The sequence below is a fragment of the Oncorhynchus mykiss genome, chromosome 19, assembly GCF_013265735.2.
Source record: "Oncorhynchus mykiss isolate Arlee chromosome 19, USDA_OmykA_1.1, whole genome shotgun sequence".
In the NCBI taxonomy this organism is placed as follows: Eukaryota; Metazoa; Chordata; class Actinopteri; order Salmoniformes; family Salmonidae; genus Oncorhynchus; species Oncorhynchus mykiss.
Window position 1 is genome coordinate 59,478,177 of NC_048583.1, and position 19,604 is coordinate 59,497,780.

A 19,604-nucleotide genomic window follows, 5' to 3' on the forward strand; every position below is an offset into this window, starting at 1 on the left:
TCAGATTTCAAAAAAGCTTTTTGGCGTAAGCAAATTATGCTATTATCTGAGGAAAGCACCTGCGTAAACAAATAGAGAAAAACATATTTCAACCTTGCAGGCGCGACACAAAACGCAGAAATACAAATATAATTCATGCCTTACCTGTGTCAAGCTTCTTTTGTTGCCACTCCAATATGTCCCATAAACATCACAAATGGTCCTTCCGTCGATATATATCCAAAATGTCCATTTATTTGGCACGTTTGATCCAGAAAAACTGGTTCCAACTTGCTCAACATGACTACAAAATATCTCAAAAGTTACCTGTAAACTTTGCCAAAACATTTCAAACTACTTTTGTAATACAACTTTAGGTATTTTTTAACGTAAATAATCGATCAAATTGAAGACGGGATTATCTGTGTTCAATACAGGAGGAAAACAAACTGTAGCTAGCTTTCTGGTCACGCGCCTCTCTCTAACAGTACACCTCAAGTGACCCTCGTTCAAGATGGCCGTACTTCTTCATTACACAAAGGAAAAACCTCAACCAATTTCTAAAGACTGTTGACATCCAGTGGAAGCGGTAGGAACTGCAAGAAGGTCCCTTAGAAATCTGGATTCCTTATGAACACTCATTGAAAAGAGTGACATCCCAAAAAAATATACATGAATGGTTTGTCCTCAGGGTTTCGCCTGCGAAATAAGTTCTGTTATACTCACAGACATGATTCAAACAGTTTTAGAAACTTCAGCATGTTTTCTATCCGAATCTACTAATGATATGCATATCTTATCTTCTGGGGATGAGTAGCAGGCAGTTGAATTTGGGCATGCATTTCATCCGGACGTGAAAATACTGCCCCCTGTAACCAAGAAGTTAACTAACAGGTTAAAGCCAGCTTGAAAGAGCCACTAACCTAGCAGATGAGTTTTCTAAGGGAGCCCTCTGTCTGTAGAAGTAAATGAATGTTTCCAGCGTTGTAGGAGCTGTACCTATGACACCTTGTTACAGGACAAACTGTTATATATATATATATATATATATATTCACAAAATGTTATCCAACATTTAAAAATACTTATCAACATTCAGTTGATTGACAGGGATTGCAGCAGCCAAAATGTTTGCCTATGACAGAGAAAACAAACTGACTGATGGGGAATCCACCCTGGAGTTTGAGAACAAGCCTCTTGCCCAGAGCATTTTATCCAATAGACAGTGGTTCTGATTGGGGTTCTGAACGGGGTTCTGAATGTTTTTTCCCCCATTTGTAAAGAATGTAGGCCATGCAATGTACTATATATTTTCATATATGAACAAGGAAGTGACAGTTTAAATTAGCAAGCAAAAAGTAAAACAGCCACATGTGACATGGTAAAGCCAGTATCAGTATCTACAGGGTCCACTGAAATGCTTCTTGGAGGCTTTGCCGAAACTTTAATGCAAGTTCTACACGCCAAGGACCAACTGCCCCATCCGTAGGTATCTGGTGACAGCTCGCCGGTGCTGCTAGCTCTGTGTGACGAGTGTAGATTGCCTCTGCATTGATCAGTTTACATGTGTATGACTAAAGTATCAGGGTTGGTGTTGAACTTTTATTATCTGACAGGAAAAACTTCCATAAACAAACTCCGCGCTTCCCTAATATGCCAAACTCCTCTCTTCCACATGGGCACAGTAGACAGGGCACAAGATAACAATAATATCATGAATGACATCCTACAATATAATGTAAATCCAATGTACAGTATGAAATAGACATCTACAGTATAGCCCATGAGCCTGGGCTTGTCGACTTTCTCAATGACAGCCGGGCGTTACGTACAGTAACGTAAACTTGCGAACATAGCAGAAGGTCAAATATTGTCAAAACACATGACATACCTGATAATCCCGGGATAAAGTTGCATAAACAAGTACATACACAGTACCAGTCAAACGTTTCTATACACCTACACATTCAAGGGTTTTTCTTTATTTTTTACTACTTTCTACATTGTAGAATAATAGTGAAGACATCAAAACTATGACAAAACACATATGGAATAATGTAGTAACCAAAAAAAGTATTAAACAAATTAAAATATATTTTATATTTGAGATTCTTCAAAGTAGCCTCCATTTGCCTTGATGACAGCTTTGCACACTCATCCCTAGCCGCGTCCACTCGTCCACTCGCATCCACTCATCCCCTAGCCGCGTCCTCAGAGCTTGCGCAGGCCAGCTGGCTGGAGTATTATGCACATATTCAATCTCTCCCTATCCCAGTCTGCTGTCCCCACAGCAGAAACCAAAAGGTATCTGAACTAAATTACTATCGCCCCTTAGCACTCACTCACTTCTGTCATCATGAAGTGCTTTGAGAGACTAGTCAAGGATCACCTCTACCTTACCTGACACTCTAGACCCACTTCAATGTACTTCCCTCCCCAATAGAGCCACAGACAATTCAATCACCATCACACTGCACACTACCCTATCCGATCTGGACAACAGGAATGCCTATGTAAGAATGCTGTTCATAGACTACAACTCAGCATGGATAGGGGAGACGCTAGCGTCTCAACTGGCCAATTACCAGAGGAAATGCAGAGCGCAAGATTCAAATAAAATGCTATAAAATTCAAACTTTCATTAAATCACACATGTAAGATACTCAATTAAAGCTACACTCGTTGTGATTTTAAAAATTATTTTTGGAGAAAGCATAAGAAGCTATTATCTGATAGCGTGCACCCATCTGCACCAGCAGTAAACAAAGGAGCTAGCATAGCAGGTGCTACACAAAACGCTGGAATAAAATATAAAATATGCATTACCTTTGACGAGCTTCTTTTGTTGGCACTCCAATATGTCCAATAAACATCACAATTGGTCCTTTTGTTCGATTAATTCCGTCCATATATATCGAAAATTTCCATTTATAAAGCGCATATGATCCAGAAAAAGACAGCTTACAAAAACGCAACGTCACTACAAAATATTTCAAAAGTTGCCTATAAACTTTGCCAAAATATTTCAAACTACTTTTGTAATACAACGTTAGGTATTTTTAAACGTTAATAATTGATCAAATTGTAGACGGGACAATCTGTATTCAATACAGGAACCAAAAACAAACCAGCACTGCTGTTCACGTCTTGCGCAACTCACAAATGTGTCCCCAGTTCCGAGTTGGCCTACTTCTTCATAGAACAAAGGAATAACCTCAACCATATTCCAAAGACTGGTGACATCGTGTGGAAGCGGTAGGAACTGGAAATGGGTATCTATTAAATATCCAATGGAAAAGACAATATAGTGAACAGAGAGGGGGGGAAATAAAAAATCTGAACAGTTAGTCCTCGGGGTTTTGCCTGCTACATAAGTTCTGTTATACTCACAGACATGATTCAAACAGTTATAGAAATTTCTGAGTGTTTTCTATCAAAATCTATGAATAATATGCATGTCTTATATTCTTGCCATGAGTAGCAGGAAGTTGAAATTGGGCATGCTATTTATGCAAAAGTGAAAATTCTGCCCCCTAGCTTTAAGAGGTTATTAACACCATAGCACCCTCCAAGCTCATCATTAAGCTCCAGGCCCTGGGTCTGATCCCCACCCTGTGCAACTGGGTCCTGGACTTCCTGACGGGCTTCCGCAGGTGGTGAAGGTAGGAACTAACCCACCACTTTGCTGATCCTCAACACTGGGGCCCCACAAGGATACGTGCTCAGCCCCATCCTGTACTCCCTATTCACCCATGCCTGCGTGGCCTTGCACGCCTCAATCATCAAGTTTGCAGACGACACCACTGTAGTAGGCCTTGTTACCAACAATGAGAATACACCCTACAGGGAGGAGGCGAGGGCCCTGGGAGTGTGGTGCAAGGAAAATAACCTCTCACCCAACGTCAACAAAACAAAGCAGCTGATCGTGGATTTCAGGAAACAGCAGAGAAAGTCAACCCCCCCCCCCCCCCCCCAGGTGGAAAGCTTCAAGTTCCTTGGTGTACACATCACTGACAAATAGAAATGTTCCACAAAGAGCCTCTTTGGCTTGGCAACTAAAACACTCACAAACATTTTCCGAGGCACAATTGAGAGTATCCTGTCAGGCTGTCTCACCACCTGGTACAGCAACTGCACCGCCGCAACCACAGGGCTCTCCAGAGGGTGGTGCGGTCTGCCTAAAACACATCACTGGGGTCAAACTACCAGGACACCTATAGCAACCAATGTCACAGGAAGGTCAAAAATATCATCAAGGACAATCAACCACTCGAGCCACTGCCTGTTCACCCCACTATCATCCAGAAGGTGAGGTCAGTACAGGTGCATCAAAGCTGGGACCGAGAGACTGAAAAACAGCTTCGATCTCAAGGCCATCAGACTGTTAAATAGCCATTACTAACACAGAGACTGCTGCCCTTGAAATCACTGGCCACTTTAATAATGGGACACTAGTCACTTTACTAATGTTTACATATTTTGCATTACTCATCTCATATGTATATACTGTATTCTATCCTATGCTACTGTATCTTAGTCTATGCCATCTGACATTGCTCATCCAAATATTTATATATTCTTAATTCCTTTACTTTAGATTTGTGTGTATTGTTGTGAAATATTTTAGATATTGCTTGTTAGATATTACTGCACTGTTGGAGCTAGAAGCACAAGTATTTCGCTACACCCTCAATAACATCTTCTAAACACGTTTATGTGACAAATAAATTGAATTGATTGCTGACTCTTATTTTGAAAGAAGGACCTTTCGTGCACCACCACTTGACGTTTGCTTCGCATTCTGGGTAATGTAGTGTTTAGTCCAGTTGTTATGGACTTCCACAGAGGTGAGTTTCTCTTCTCTTCTTGATATAGGTAGACATTGCAGTCATCGAATAGGAACTGTATAACATTTTCTAAAACCACAGGCACAACGTCGCGATATTTCCTGGAACGCTTCCTTAACAGACCAGGCAGGGGATTTAGGGTTTGAGAAGTCAATGAGAGAAGTGAAAAATGCTTCCTTAGTTAATTTTCTCGAAAGCTAAAGGCACAACCTAGATTGGAGCCAATGTCTTTTAACATGTTATTACTCCAACCTCGTGAAAGTGACAAACTAACAAGTTTTTTTTATTCTAGTCAGAAAAACAACTATATATCGAAGTAGGGGCTTTGATTTTGACGGCCTGCACATGGGATGAATAGAAGACTGTTTGACCCGATGACGTGCTTCTACGCATTGAGCTGTACTTGCCAACGTCGCCTGTACAAGTGTGATCAGGTTGTTGTTTTTTTTAAATTGGAGAAGCACTTTTAGCCAATCTTTATACTGTACTGTATTTGACTGTATCCTTCCAAATTATGCGTGGAAAAACTATAATAGTGACTGGTGCCAACAGTGGCATAGGCAAAGCCACAACAGTTGAACTACTAAGGCGCGGGGGTCGGGTGATCATGGCTTGCAGGGACATGAAGAGGACTGAGGAAGCAGCACAGGAGATTCGACTGGAGACTGGTCCAGATTCGGGAGAACTCCTCATCAAGTGCCTGGACCTCGCATCACTGAAATCCGTGCACAGTTTCTGCGAAGACATCATCAAGGTACTCTATCAATTCAGACGTGTGAGATGACATCTGGTCAAGTTAGTTAACTGTTTTTAGCATAGCATACGTAGTTAGTAATTTAGCTAGCTAACCAGCCAGGATTGATACTGCATATTTAGATAGCTTGCTGTAACGTTATAGCACTGTAGCTAGCTAACTAACGTTATATGGCTCTGCTTTTCTTGCACAAATTATTTTGCTCCCAGCCCAAAAGCTGCCAGCTACATGTAAACAAATCAAAGCTGTTAGCCTACTAGCTATTACAAATGTCACCTAGTCAGACCATTATTGTTGCAGCTGGCTGATAGGCGTTATTAGGTAAGTAAAGTTAAGCGCTGCACAGATCATTTTCGACCAACCTTTAATTGGCGGTAATTCCAGACTTGGAAGACAACACATGTCTAATAAACGTCCATGTCTATTTTGCAAGTGGGTTCGCTTTGAAAAGTAGCCACCCTTTGCCTCGATGACAGCTTTGCACACTTTTGGCATTCTCTCAACCAGCTTCGAGGTAGTCACCTGGAATGCATTTCAATTAACAGGTGTGCATTGTTAAAAGTTAATTTGTGGAATTTATTTCCTTCTTAATGCGTTTGAGCCAATCAGTTGTGTTGTGACAAGGTAGGGGTGGTATACAGAAGATAGCCCTATTTGGTAAAGAGCAAGTCCATATTATGGCAAGAACAGCTCAAATAAACAAATAGAAAATACAGTTCATCGTTACTTTAAGACATGATGGTCAGTGAATGCGGAACATTTCAAGAACTTGAGAAGTTTGTTCAAGTACAGTTGCAAAAACCATCAAGCACTATGATGAAACTGGCTCTCATGAGGACTGTCACAGGAAAGGAAGACCCTGAGTTACCTCTCCTGCAGGGTTAAGTTCATTACAGTTACCAGCCTCAGAAATTCCAGCCCAAATAATTGCTTCATAGTTCCAAGTAACAGACAGACACATCTCAACATCAACTGTTCAGAGGAGACTGCGTGAATCAGGCCTTCATGGTCAAATTGCTTCAAAGAAACCACTACCAAAGGTCGCCGATAAGAAGAAGACTTGCTTGGGCCAAGAAACACAAGCAATGGACATTAGACCGGTAGACATCTGTCCTTTTAGTCTGATGAGTCCAAATTTGAGATGTTTGGTTCCATCCGCTGTGTCTTTGTGAGACGCAGAGTAGGTGAACGGATGATCTCTGCATGTATGGTGCCCACCGTGAAGCATAGAGGAGGTGGTGTGGGGGTGCTTTGCTGGTGACACTAAGTGATTTTTTTTAGAATTCAAGGCACACTTAACCAGCATGTCTACCACAGCATTCTGCAGCAGTATGCCATCCCATCTGGTTTGGGCTTAGTGGGACTATCATTTGTTTTTAAACAGGACAATGACCCAACACACCTCCAGGCTGTGTAAGGGCTATTTGACCAAGAAGGAGAGTGATGGAGTGCTGCATCAGATGACCTGGCCTCCACAATCAACCGACCTCAACCGTTTGGGATGAGTTGGACCGCAGAGTGAAGGAAAAGCAGCCAACAAGTGCTCAGCATATGTGGGAACTCCCTTCAAGGCTGTTGGAAAAGCATTCCAGGTGAAGCTGATTGAGAGTATGCCAAGAGTGTGCAAAGCTGTCATCAAGGCAAAGGGTGACCTCTTTGAAGAATCTAAAATATATTTACATTTGTTTTTTAACACTTTTTTTGCTTACTACATTATTTCATATTTGTTATTTCATAGTTTTGAGGTCTTCACTATTATTTTTACAATGTACAACTTTTGACTGGTACTGTATTTAGCAGATGTTATTGCGTGTGTAGTGACATGCTTGTGTTCCTAGCTCCAACAGTGCAGTAATATCTACATTTCACAACAATACACACAAATCTAAAGGTAAAATAATGGAATTAAGAAATATCAATATTAGAACGAGCAATGTCAGTGGCATAAAATACAGTAGAATAGAATACAGTATATACATATGAAATTAGTAAAGTAGTATGTAAATGTTATTTAAAGTGGCTTGTGTTCCATTATTAAAGTGACCAGTGATTCCATGTATATAGGGCAGCAGCCTCGAAGGTGCAGGGTTGAGTAACCGGGTGGTAGCTGGCTGGAGATGGCTGTTTAACAGTCTGATGGCCTTGAGATAGAAGCTGTTTTTCAGTCTCTCGTCCAAGCTTTGAGACACCTGTATTGCACTAGTCTTCTGGATGATAGCGGGGTGAACAGGCTCGGGTGGTTGATGTCCTTGATGATCTTTTTGGCCTCCCTGTTACCTCGTGTGCTGTAGGTCAATCTGTAAATATTTGTGAGGGTCTTGGGGTGCCAAGCCAAATATCTTCAGCCTCCTGAGTTTGAAGAGGCGCTGTTGCGCCCCCTTCACCACACTGTCTGTGTGGGTGGACCATTTCAGATCGCCAGTGATGTGTAGGAACTTGAAGCTTTCCACTTTCTCCGCTGCGGTCCCGTCAATGTGGATAGAGCCGTGCTCACTCTGCTTTTTCCTGAAGTCCACTATCAGCTCCTTCGTTTTGTTGACGGTTATTGTCCTGGCACCAGTCCGCCAGGGCCCTCACCTCCTCCCTGTAGGCTGTCTCGTCATTGTTGGTAATCAGGCCTACTATGGTTGTGTCGTCCAACAATGTGTACGCCGCCATCTTGTCTATTTCACATCTTCTCTCATTGATTGAGACAGGTGAGTGTCATGAACACTTCGGGCTGGACACCAACGTGATCCTTTTTTAAGTGTCTTTGTTGCAATTTATGAATGTGTTTGTTATTCAATGCATTTCTATCAGCTACAGCAGTAAAAGACACATTTCTATATTTTATCAATTTTTTAATATATTTTTTAAATATTTTCTTTTATATACGTAAAGTGGGCCTAAAATTCAAAATCAAATAGCTAAATGATCTATGGTATGACCATCTTAAAACAATTCCATATGTTAGCTTAGTCGGAAAAATTATCTGTGCTATGCTTACCTACCTAAGAACGCCTATTAGCCAGATGGAACATTTTATGGTCTGACTAGGTGACATTTTTAATAGCTACAAGCTATCTTGTTTGCCCGAAGAGGAAGGGGTTAAACAGCTAGCAAGCTCTGCAACTGTTGCAGAGAGAAATAGAAGAAAGGGGCATAACAGGTACCATTTCACTGTACAATAACATTTGCATCACACTAGTCTTTACACACTAGAGTCTACTTTACACTCTTAGAAGAAAGAAAAAAAAATAAAGTGCTATCTAGAAACTAAAGTTGTTTTCTTTCGACTGTTCCCTTAGGTGAATAAAACATTTTTTGGTTCAAAGTTCAATGTAAAAACCCTTCCACGGAAAGGACCCAAAAATGCAAGAAGGGATCTCCTATGGGGACAGCCAAATAAACATTTTGGAAGAGTTTTGTCATTTGTCAAATCTGGGACTTAATGCCCATGCACTCATGTCATAAATAGCTAACTTACTTTAGCTGTACCTATTAAATAAAGCAGTTGTTCCCAAACTTTTTCAGTTACTGTACAACCAACTGAATACCTCTGAAGTACATTTTTAATAGGTACAGCCTATGGTCTCATGACTCTTTTCAAATACCCCCTGTGGATAGGCCAAGTACCCCCAGGGTCCTAGCACCCCAGGTTGGGAACCACTGGAATAAAACATCAACCCATCTGTAAACACGTCATAAACATGACATTACAGCAACATGGAGCATTATTAAAGCTTGTAACCAATCTTATTTTTATTTCTATGTTTTCCAACAGGAAGAGCCCAGGATTGACGTGCTGATCAACAATGCAGGGATCTACCAGTGCCCTTATACCAGGACGGAGGATGGCTTCGAGATGCAGTTCGGGGTGAACCACCTCGGCCACTTCCTCCTCACCCACCTCCTCCTGGACCTCCTGAAGCGCTCTGCGCCCAGCCGCGTGGTTGTGGTCTCCTCCAAACTCTACAAGTACGGCGAGATCGACTTTGACGACCTGGATAGCGAACGGCGCTATGACAAGGCCTTTGCCTATGGCCGAAGCAAGCTAGCCAACCTCCTCTTCACCTGCGAGTTGGCCCGCCGCCTCGAGGGGACTGGGGTGGCGGTCAATGCATTGACCCCGGGGATAGTGAGGACTAACCTGGGCAGGCATGTCAATATCCCCCTCCTGGCCAAGCCCCTGTGGGAGTTGGCATCCAGGGCCTTCTTCAAGAGCCCAGAGGAGGGGGCGCAGACCTCGGTCTACCTGGCCTGCTCGCCCGACGTGGAGGAGGTCCAGGGGAAGTGCTTTGCGGACTGCCAGGAGCAGAAACTTCTGCCCAAGGCTACGGACCAAGAGGTGGCCAGGAAACTTTGGGATATTAGTGAAGTCATGGTGGGCATAACCATGTGATAAAGAACGTCAACCTTTCACTCCCACCAATTTGAACGCAAAGAGAGGACTTTGGACCTCTCAAAAAAGGTGAAGTGAACTAGCAAAAGGCAAGGGCAGTGTGAATGCAAAGAAAATAGTTTTTTTTTGCTTCGTACTGCAGAGAACTGTGGGATGCCTGTTGCTATGCATTGTGATTATATTGCCTTGACACAATTATTTTTCACTGGTATGTTGTTATACCATGCCGGCAATTATATTAAACTCTAAGTGAAGGGAGATTGTTGCAAGTGACTTTAATAAGGATTCATAGCTTTCACCTGGTCAATCTGTTATTTTCACTCTGTGTATAATGATGTGTATAGACAGTATATGAATAGAAAAGGTGTGTATAGACAGTAGTTAAATAGGATGGTGTATGGACAGTAGTTATATAGGATGGTGTGTACAGACAGTATGGACAGTAGTTATATAGGATGGTGTGTATAGACAGTAGTTATATGGATGGTGTGTATAGACAGTAGTTATAAGGATGGTGTGTATAGACAGTATGGACAGTAGTTATATAGGATGGTGTGTATAGACAGTATGGACAGTAGTTATATAGGATGGTGTGTATAGACAGTAGTTTTATAGGATGGTGTATAGACAGTATGGACAGTAGTTATATAGAATGGTGTGTATAGACTAGTTATATAGGATGGTGTGTATAGACAGTATAGACAGTAGTTATATAGGATGGTGTGTATAGACAGTAGTTATATAGGATGGTGTATGGACAGTAGTTATATAGAATGGTGTGTGTATAGACTAGTTATATAGGATGGTGTGTATAGACAGTATAGACAGTAGTTATATAGGATGGTGTGTATAGATAGTAGTTATATATAGGATGGTGTGTATAGACAGTAGTTATATAGGATGGTGTGTATAGACAGTAGTTATATAGGATGGTGTGTATAGACAGTATGGACAGTAAATTAATAGAACATGTATGTACAGCAGTAGATATATATAGGATGAGCCATAACTAGAATGAGGTATATACATTAACGTTCAAAAGTTTGGGGTGACTTAGAAATGTCCTTTTTTTTTAAAGAAAAGCACATTTTTTGTCCATTTAAAATAACATCAAATTGATCAGAAATACAGTGTAGACATTGTTAGTGTTGTAAATGACTATTGTAGCTGGAAACGGCATATTTTGTATGGGATATCTATATAGGCGTACAGAGGCCCATTATCAGCAACCATCACTCCTGTGTTTTAATGGCACGTTGTTAGCTAATCAAAGTTGATCATTTTAAAAGGCTAATTAGAAAACCCTTTTGCAATTGTGTTAGCACAGCTGAAAACTGTTCTGATTAAAGAAGCAATACAACTGGCCTTCTTTAGACTAGTTGAGTATCTGGAGGAGCATCAGCATTTGTGGGTTCGATTACAGGCTCAAAATAGCTAGAAACAAATAACTTTCTTCTGAAACTTGTCAGTCTATTTTTGTTCTGAGAAATGAAGACTGTTCCATGTGAGAAATTGCCAAGAAACTGAAGATCTGGTACAGCGCTGTGTACTACTCCCTTCACAGAACACGCAAACTGTCTCTAATCAGACTAGAAAGAGGAGTGGGAGGCCCCGGTGCACAACTGAGCAAGAGGACAAGTACATTAGAGTGTCTAGTTTGAGAAACCGATGCCTCAAGTCCTCAACACCAGTCTCAATGTCAGCAGTGAAGAGGTGACTCCGGGATGCTGGCCTTGTAGGCAGAGTTGCAAAGAAAAAGCCATATCTCAGACTGGCCAATAAAAATAAAAGATTAAGATGGGCAAAAGAACACAGACACTTGCCAGAGGAACTCTGCCTAGAAGGCCAGCATCCCAGAGTCGCCTCTTCACTGTTGACGTTGAGGACTTGAGGCATCTGTTTCTCAAACTAGACACTTGTGCACCGGGGCCTCCCACTCAACAAGTCTAATGAAGGCCAGTTGTATTACTTCTTTAATCAGCACAACAGTTTTCAGCTGTGCTAACATAATTGCAAAATTATTTTCTAATGATCAGTTAGCCTTTTAAAATTATAAACTTGGATTAGCTAACAGAACTTACCATTGGAACACAGGAGTGACGATTGCTGATAATGGGCCTCTGTATCCCTATGTAGATATTCCATGAAATGACACTAACAATGTCTACACTGTATTTCTGATCAATTTGATGTTATTTTAACGGACCAAAAAAAAAAGTGCTTTTCTTTCAAAAACAACCCCAAACTTTTGAACAGCAGTGGTCCTATGAAGTGGTTGAAACAGTATGTAAACATTATTATAGTGACCGGTGTTCAATACTCTATGTACATGAAACACACGGTATTAACTGAAACTTACCATCACAACATGAAACCATATACTATGACATGCTACACGGGTACTTATAGAGAACTCTTGATGCAGTACTATCACTGATTATCAGTGAATTTTGAGATGGGTTTTTGTGATCAGCCTAATTCTTATGTATTAAAACTATGCCAATATGAATGGACTTGAATTATCCTACTTCACAATGTACCTAATGTAGCCTAATACACAATCTACCAGTCATTTAAAAAAATAAATATATATTTAACCTTTTATTTAACTAGTCAAGTCAGTTAAGAACAAATTCGTATTTACAATGACGGCCTACCAACCCCGAGACGATGCTGGGCCAATTGTGCACCACCCTATGGGACTCCCAATCGCGGCTGGCTGTTATACTGCCCGGAATCAAACCAGGGTGTCTGTAGTGACGCCTCAAACCCTGAGATGCAGTGCCTTAGACCGCTGCGCCACTCGTGGGAGCCCAATCATGTCATGCCAAATGATCCCGTTTTTAATTCACGGTAACCGTCTCATGATGAATACAGGTTATGCCACTTCTGTAATGTAGCCTCCTATTTCAATGATTGGTTTTCAAACACACTGACTACATCTACTAGCTGACCGTGAATCAATTATTGACTTGCATATCATAGCATATCAGGCAAATTCTTCCGCACTGATCTTGACAAACCATATCTGTATGGACCTCACTTTGTGCACGGGGGCGTTGTCATGCTGAAACAGGAAAGGGCCTTCCTCAAACTGTTGCCACAAAGTTAGAAGCACAGAATCGTCTAGAATGTTATTGTTGTTTTTCTGTCTCCATTTCAAACGGCTCTGTGCTTAATGGAGGTAGTGATGAGCCGAATGTAAATAACTCCCACGCTGCTTTGCCCCAATGTAGCCTTTTCACGTTACAGGTGGTTAACATGCAAACTCAATAAAGTTAATGATTTATTGTTTTAATGTCGTTTTTTTTAAAGATTTATGCTTTTTACAGCAGGTAGGGGAGAAATTGCACAGATGTTTTGGTGGTGTGCGTCACCTTCAGTGTGTTTTGGATAGTTTTCCTCATAGTGCCGAAATACAAGGGTCCATTATTGTACGCGCATAATTAAATAAACCTTATGGACTGGCTTCATTTACAGACTCACTTCGAAGAAAAATAGGTCCTAAATCGGAGCCATTTTGGAAGCCAGTTAGGCCCTAATCAGCCATGCTAGTTGCTTGTCCTGTATACAGTATTTTATAATGCACAGTAATTACTCAGGAATGTTTTCTCTCTATATTAAAATTGTAGATTAACCGCTTCTCTCCAAATGAAATGGTAGCAAGACCCCCAGATTTATAATGCATTTCCCACCTGCAATTTCCATTAGGGGCATTTTCTGGATCATTTAGAAGGAGCACCGACAAGCCTGAAAACAAGTTGGAAATCCAAGGGTAGAGCAGAGTTTATCCGATCCATCTTTATCGCTGAGAAAAAGGTCTCAGGCCATTTCTCATTGAAGATAAATCTTGTTTGTTTAACAAATAAAGAAAATAAGCCTAATTCTGGAACATAGTGCCTTTTTAATGATGCATACCGCATTGGTGCCTCACAAGTGGGAGGCAATCTATGCTGCCAAGTATTGCAATTCCTTATTGTGTGACCTACAGTAAGCCAACATAAAGTTAGTTAGCCAAACCCCTTTTCCAATCAACAAATCAAATCTGTTACTACCTTTTTAAAGAGGCACTATGCAGAAATCACTCTGCCATTTCCTGATTGCAAAAAATTGTTTTGTTTTCCTAATTTCAGTTTGTGAGAAAACAAGCAAGTATAATGCAGAGAATCGTTGTATCATCTGAAGTGCTGTGAAATATCTTTTCCATAACTAAACATATATTTTCAGCTGTTTGAAGCTGGTGTACAAAACCACAAGTAGAAGATACAAAAAATTAAACTTAAAAACTGGAAGCATAGAAATAGCGCAGTTAGAACAGATTACTGTTTCTTAGAATTGATTTCAATGAAAATGACAGATCTATAACTGACATTTCTATGTGAATTTTGTTGCGTTCCCCCCAAAAATTTTACATATTGCATCTTTTAAATACATTACAACTTTTGTGAAAGGCAGACTCAATTTAATCGATTGCTGGACACCTCAATGTAAATGTATGGTAAACAGTCTAATGCGTGTTTGAATGTCCTCTTTATCATGTAGCGCTACACTGGGGGCAGGTAAAGCCTGTATTCCTGCATTTCCATTGGTTCAATGTGTGTATGAAATGCTGTTATGTGTACGTATGCAATACAGCAACTGAAAATAAATGCATGTCATTTCCTTTTTTGGGGGAGGGATGGACTTTTCTGGTGAGTAAATTTGAATCTCAAACTTAAGACTCACTTGTTATTCCCAGAATAGCACAACGTGTCATGTTCAGTTCTCCACCCATTACACTGACTCAATAAAAAAAAAATGAATACAGTATATTAGCGTTGACATTATTAGGCTACAGACCTCATTTTAGTTATATCGTTCCCCTGGTATTGAATTACAACCATAGTCTCACTGTTATTTCGTTGTTCGCTACATCAATTATTTTTTATTCAGTCATGTATTTATGTTGGACTTGGCCCCAAAGATGATAAAAAATGCTATCTACTTTATTGCCTTGCTCATTTGTTTTACACAAAGTGAAAATAAATCGGAGTGCCTGTAAAATTTGAGAGAACATTTCTGAGGGATTGGGTTTTATTGACCTAGCCTAGCGTAACCAGTAGCTGGGAAACTGCTCGGGACGACACAGCTATTAAACTCGCCTCCCCTTCTGAAACGGAGGCCTGCGGTTCTCAAGCCAAGTGGTTTGTTTATCCAAGATATCCAACAGGAAGGAAGATATAGGACGTTTTTTGACGTTCTATAATGAGGTGAAGTGCTCCAGTGCGAGTCGAAGTGACGACAGCAACTGGCCAAACGATAAGCAAATATAACATCTTCAGCGAAGTGCCAAGAAAATCCACAGATTCCGAATGCATCCCCTGAGTTAGCCGTTGCTGTTTAGACATACGATTCGGAACACAGTTCATTTTTCTCACAGTTTAAAGACATATCTGGGTCTCTGGCAAGTCTAAGAAAAACACGCAGCCGTCTTTTTACCTCTGTCATGTGCAACGTTATTCAATGATACGGGTGCTATTTCACACATGGCTGTGATTAAATGAGTGTACATCTATCATGGGGAAATGTGTAGATTTTCCAACGAAGGGAAGTCGAGCATTGCCTCATCAAGCTGATAACTTGGGATGTACTAAAGCAGGGCATATATGGACCTGAAAGTGGTGCTATAGCAAAGTTACACCGTATTGGCCCAGGGCATCTGCATGTGGGCTCCCGAGTGGCGCAGCAGTCTACGGCACTGCATCTCAGTGCAAGAGGTGTCACTACAGTCGCCGGTTCGAATGTGGGTGCTTGGTTTTGATATAGCTATTAAAGCAGAAGGTAGAGCAAGATGAAGGCACTTCATCTCAGTGCAAGAGGTGTCACTACAGTCGCTGGTTCGAATGTGGGTGCTTGGTTTTGATATAGCTAATCAAGCAATAGGTAGAGCAAGATGAAGGCACTGCAATTCTCTGACATTTAATAGCAGTCGCAAATAAGTGTAATGAACCTCGTACAAATTTATGTTTTCTTTTCCCTCAAATTCCCTCTACTAATTCACCTTTTACCCAAAGGACACAGCGAATCCTTGTCATAGACATCCCCATCTACTGACAACGTAGACAAGTCAATATGTTTCACTAATGCTACTGGTGGGACTGAGCGAAGGATGGGAATTGTATGTAGACACCTAATTTGGAAAAACCAAACAGCATTTTACAAGAAACATTCCACCAGCAACTCATTTGTAACGCAACATGCTTCAATTGTTTCTCAAATTTGATCCCTGGAGGAACATTTTGGGGTGATTTACAAAGTGAATAAACATTTGCATCAGATGGACTCTTGGAAGGTACTCTATTTTAGTGTTCCAAGCCCTAATGGGAGAATCTACATCAATACCCGCATGACCTCCAACACAAACACTGGATAGTTAGACCTCAAACGGTGAAGACCATGCAAACACACAGGCTAAATCATGTAGAAACTGAAAGACTTATTGAGAAGCTGTAAGATATTTCTTAATATATGTTCTCCGTTGACCTTCATCCTTCATTTAGAATCTAGATGCAATATATTCACCGAGGGTTTTCAGCAGGCTGTATACAGCACCAGGATGGTGGGTACGATCCTGGGACCACCCATACCTAAAATGTATGCACGCATCACTGTAATTCGATAAAACTGTCTGCTAAATGGCATTTTTGATTATTATTATTGTGTTGAAATGACACGAGGTTGATTAAGTTAGGTAGCTAATGTATCACTCGTTAAATCTAATGAAACACATGTCTCATACAGGCCAATCATCACGTACACTGTATGACCAAAAGTATGTGGACATCTACTCGTCGAGCATCTCATTCCAAAATTATGGGCATTAATATGGAGTTGGTCACCCCTTTTCTGTTATAACAGCCTGCACTCTTCTGGGAAGGCTTTCCACTCAATGTTGGAACATTGCTGTGGGGGACTTGCTTTTCATTCAGCCACAAGAACGTTAGTGAGGTCAGGCATTGATGTTGGGTGATTAGGCCTGGCTCGCAGTCGGCGTTCCAATTCATCCCAAAGGTGTTTGGTGGGGTTGAGATCAGGGCTCTGTGCCCGGCCAGTCAAGTTCTTCCGCACCGATCTCGACAAACCATATCTGTATGGACCTCACTTTGTCATGCTGAAACAGGAAAGGGCCTTTCTCAAACTGTTGCCCCAAAGTTAGAAGCGCAGAATCGTCTAGAATGTCATTGTATGCTGTAACGTTAAGATTTTCCTTCACTCGAGCTAAGGGGCCTAGCCAGAACCATGAAAAACAGTCCCAGAACATTATTCCTCCTCCACCAACTTTTACAGTTGGCGCTATGCATTCTGGCAGATAGCGTTCTCCTCGCATCCGCCAAACTCAGGTTCTTCTGTCGGACTGCCAGATGGTAAAACTTGATTGATTGATCACTCCAGGGAAATGCGTTTCCACTGCTCCAGAGTCCAATGGCGGCGAGCTTTACACCACTCCAGCCAACGCTTGGCATTGCGCATGGTGATCTTAGGCTTGTGTGCGGCTGCTTGGCTATGGAAAACCCATTTCATGAAGCTCCTGACTAACAGTTCTTGTGCTGAAGTTGCTTCCAGAGGCAGTTTGGAACTCGGTAGTGAGTGTTGCAACTGAGGACAGACCATTTTAACGTGCTACATGCTGCGGCATTCAGCTTGTGTGGTCTACCACTTTGCGGCTGAGCCGTTGTTGCTCCTAGACTTTTCCACTTCACAATAACAGCACTTACAGCTGACCAGGGCAGCTCTAGCAGGGCAGAAATTTGACGAACTGACTTGTTGGAAAGGTGGCATCCTATAACGGTGCCAAGTTAAAAGTCTCTGAGCTCTTCATTAAGGCCATTCTACTGCCAATGTTTGTCTATGGAGATTGCATGGCGGTGTGCTCAATTGTATACTCTACACCTGTCCGCAATGGGTGTGGCCGAAATAGCCAAATCCACTCATTTGAAGGGGTGACCACATTGTTTTGTATGAATTGTGTTCAAAGAGGAATTTTGGTCCCTTACATAAAACATTATTAAAATACCTTTGTTCATACGTTTATTTATTGGGTGTATTTTGCTCGTGGTCAAAAAGTAAAACAAATACATTCATACTGGATAGTCCATAAACAACAGTCCTCATTTTAGTCAGCAAATGTAAACAATCCTTCATTCCGCCCAGGGACTTCACGCTACGCATGAAATTCAGATCCTTTCCATTGCCTTCCTTTAGTGCTGCAATTATTGTGTCATGCAGGGTCAAAGTAGCTAATGACATGCTATTCGAGGCATTCGGTCTGGCAATGATAACTGCCAAAGGACCTACATTTGAGAGACTACTCCACTAACTATTGCCTCTCCGTAACACGAAGCAGGCCCCTTCATCAAAAAGTATGACGCTAGACATGATTGTTTCAGATACGGGAGTGCAGTCTGCAACCTAGTCATTATGAAAGGTACTGAAAATCTGTATGGAATGTGCGGACTGTAATGACTGCATATGGTTGCATACGGTTGCATTACACAACAAGAGGACAATAAAGATAAATGTGATAACCCTTAAACATTTAGCTGCATCGCCAGAAGGCAGGGTCCCGCTAGTCATCAACACAATGTTTGTAGATAAAGTTAAAGTTGTCAGGTCAGAAGCACACATAACATTTATAAAACAGATATCCCACGTCTCATCTGATACAGGTGGCAATGATTGGATGATTAATGAGATACTGTAATGTCAGAGTAGCGGGTCCCAACAGACATTGGGAGACCCTGCTGGCTGGCTTCTCTTCAGTGGTCTGACACTGGTCTGACCTTCATAGAGATGGCCAAGAAAAATCCAATAAAATAACTTTTCCACGTGGCCCAGTTAACACCAGTAGTAACATATTGTGTCTTTCCCCATAAGTACAATCTGTTGATGTTTGCATTGTGGCAACTCATATCCCAAAATGCAGCTTATTATCTACTTGCAAAATTCTGAGGCGGAGCGTCATTGTTTTTGTCGAAGGCGGTTAATTTCTACCCGGTTAAGAGGATTCAGTCAGTCCCTTAAAAAATGTTTATTTTTTTTATTTTTTTTATCATGAGTCCAATTGTCCTGTGTTCATGAGTGGTACTCCTTTTTTTGCATAGGGGGTATGTCATTACAGCCAAATAAAGTATTGGTGAACATTTTCTCTGAGGTTTATAGGACAAACACAGTACTGTGCATGTGCTCCCAGAAAACCATGACGATGGAGCAGTGTATGAATGACTTTTGTGTTAATATTCCCAAAAAACAACATATCTAATTCCTCACTCACCTGCACTTCCATTTTTGGAAGCCAGTGACGTGCATCTTGTAGCCGTCAGCCTCTGAGTCTCTCTGTTTTCCTCTAAGTCCTCCATGTCCACCCTACTTCCTTCTTAGTAAGGAGGTGGATGCTCTCCAGTCCTGAAGAATTGATGTTTCCTCATATTTCTATGAAGTAAAGTCTCACCCAGCCAGGACTCTCCAGACATAGCATGTTTCTATGAAGTAAAGTCTCACCCAGCCAGGACTCTCCAGACATAGCATGTTTCTATGAAGTAAACTCTCACCCAGCCAGGACTCTCCAGACATAGCATGTTTCTATGAAGTAAACTCTCACCCAGCCA

At 41.3% G+C, this 19,604-nt stretch overlaps 1 protein-coding gene across 3 annotated transcripts; it reads left to right on the forward strand.

Annotated features, from left to right (window-relative positions):
• Positions 1 to 4,765: 4,765 nt before the first annotated feature.
• Positions 4,766 to 10,218, forward strand: rdh14a (retinol dehydrogenase 14a). Of its 3 annotated transcripts, none has more exons than XM_021574870.2 (3): positions 4,766 to 4,825; positions 5,118 to 5,579; positions 9,343 to 10,218. In XM_021574870.2, the coding sequence occupies exons 2-3, from the start codon at positions 5,340 to 5,342 to the stop codon at positions 9,958 to 9,960; spliced, it is 858 nt and encodes a 285-aa protein (XP_021430545.2). In that variant the 5' UTR covers positions 4,766 to 4,825; positions 5,118 to 5,339; the 3' UTR covers positions 9,961 to 10,218. The 3 variants fall into 3 exon arrangements, with proteins under 3 accessions (XP_021430545.2, XP_021430546.2, XP_021430547.2); XM_021574871.2 differs by having other exon boundaries at positions 4,795 to 5,259; positions 5,378 to 5,579; XM_021574872.2 differs by having other exon boundaries at positions 4,795 to 5,259; positions 5,444 to 5,579.
• The last annotated feature ends 9,386 nt before the right edge of the window (positions 10,219 to 19,604 follow it).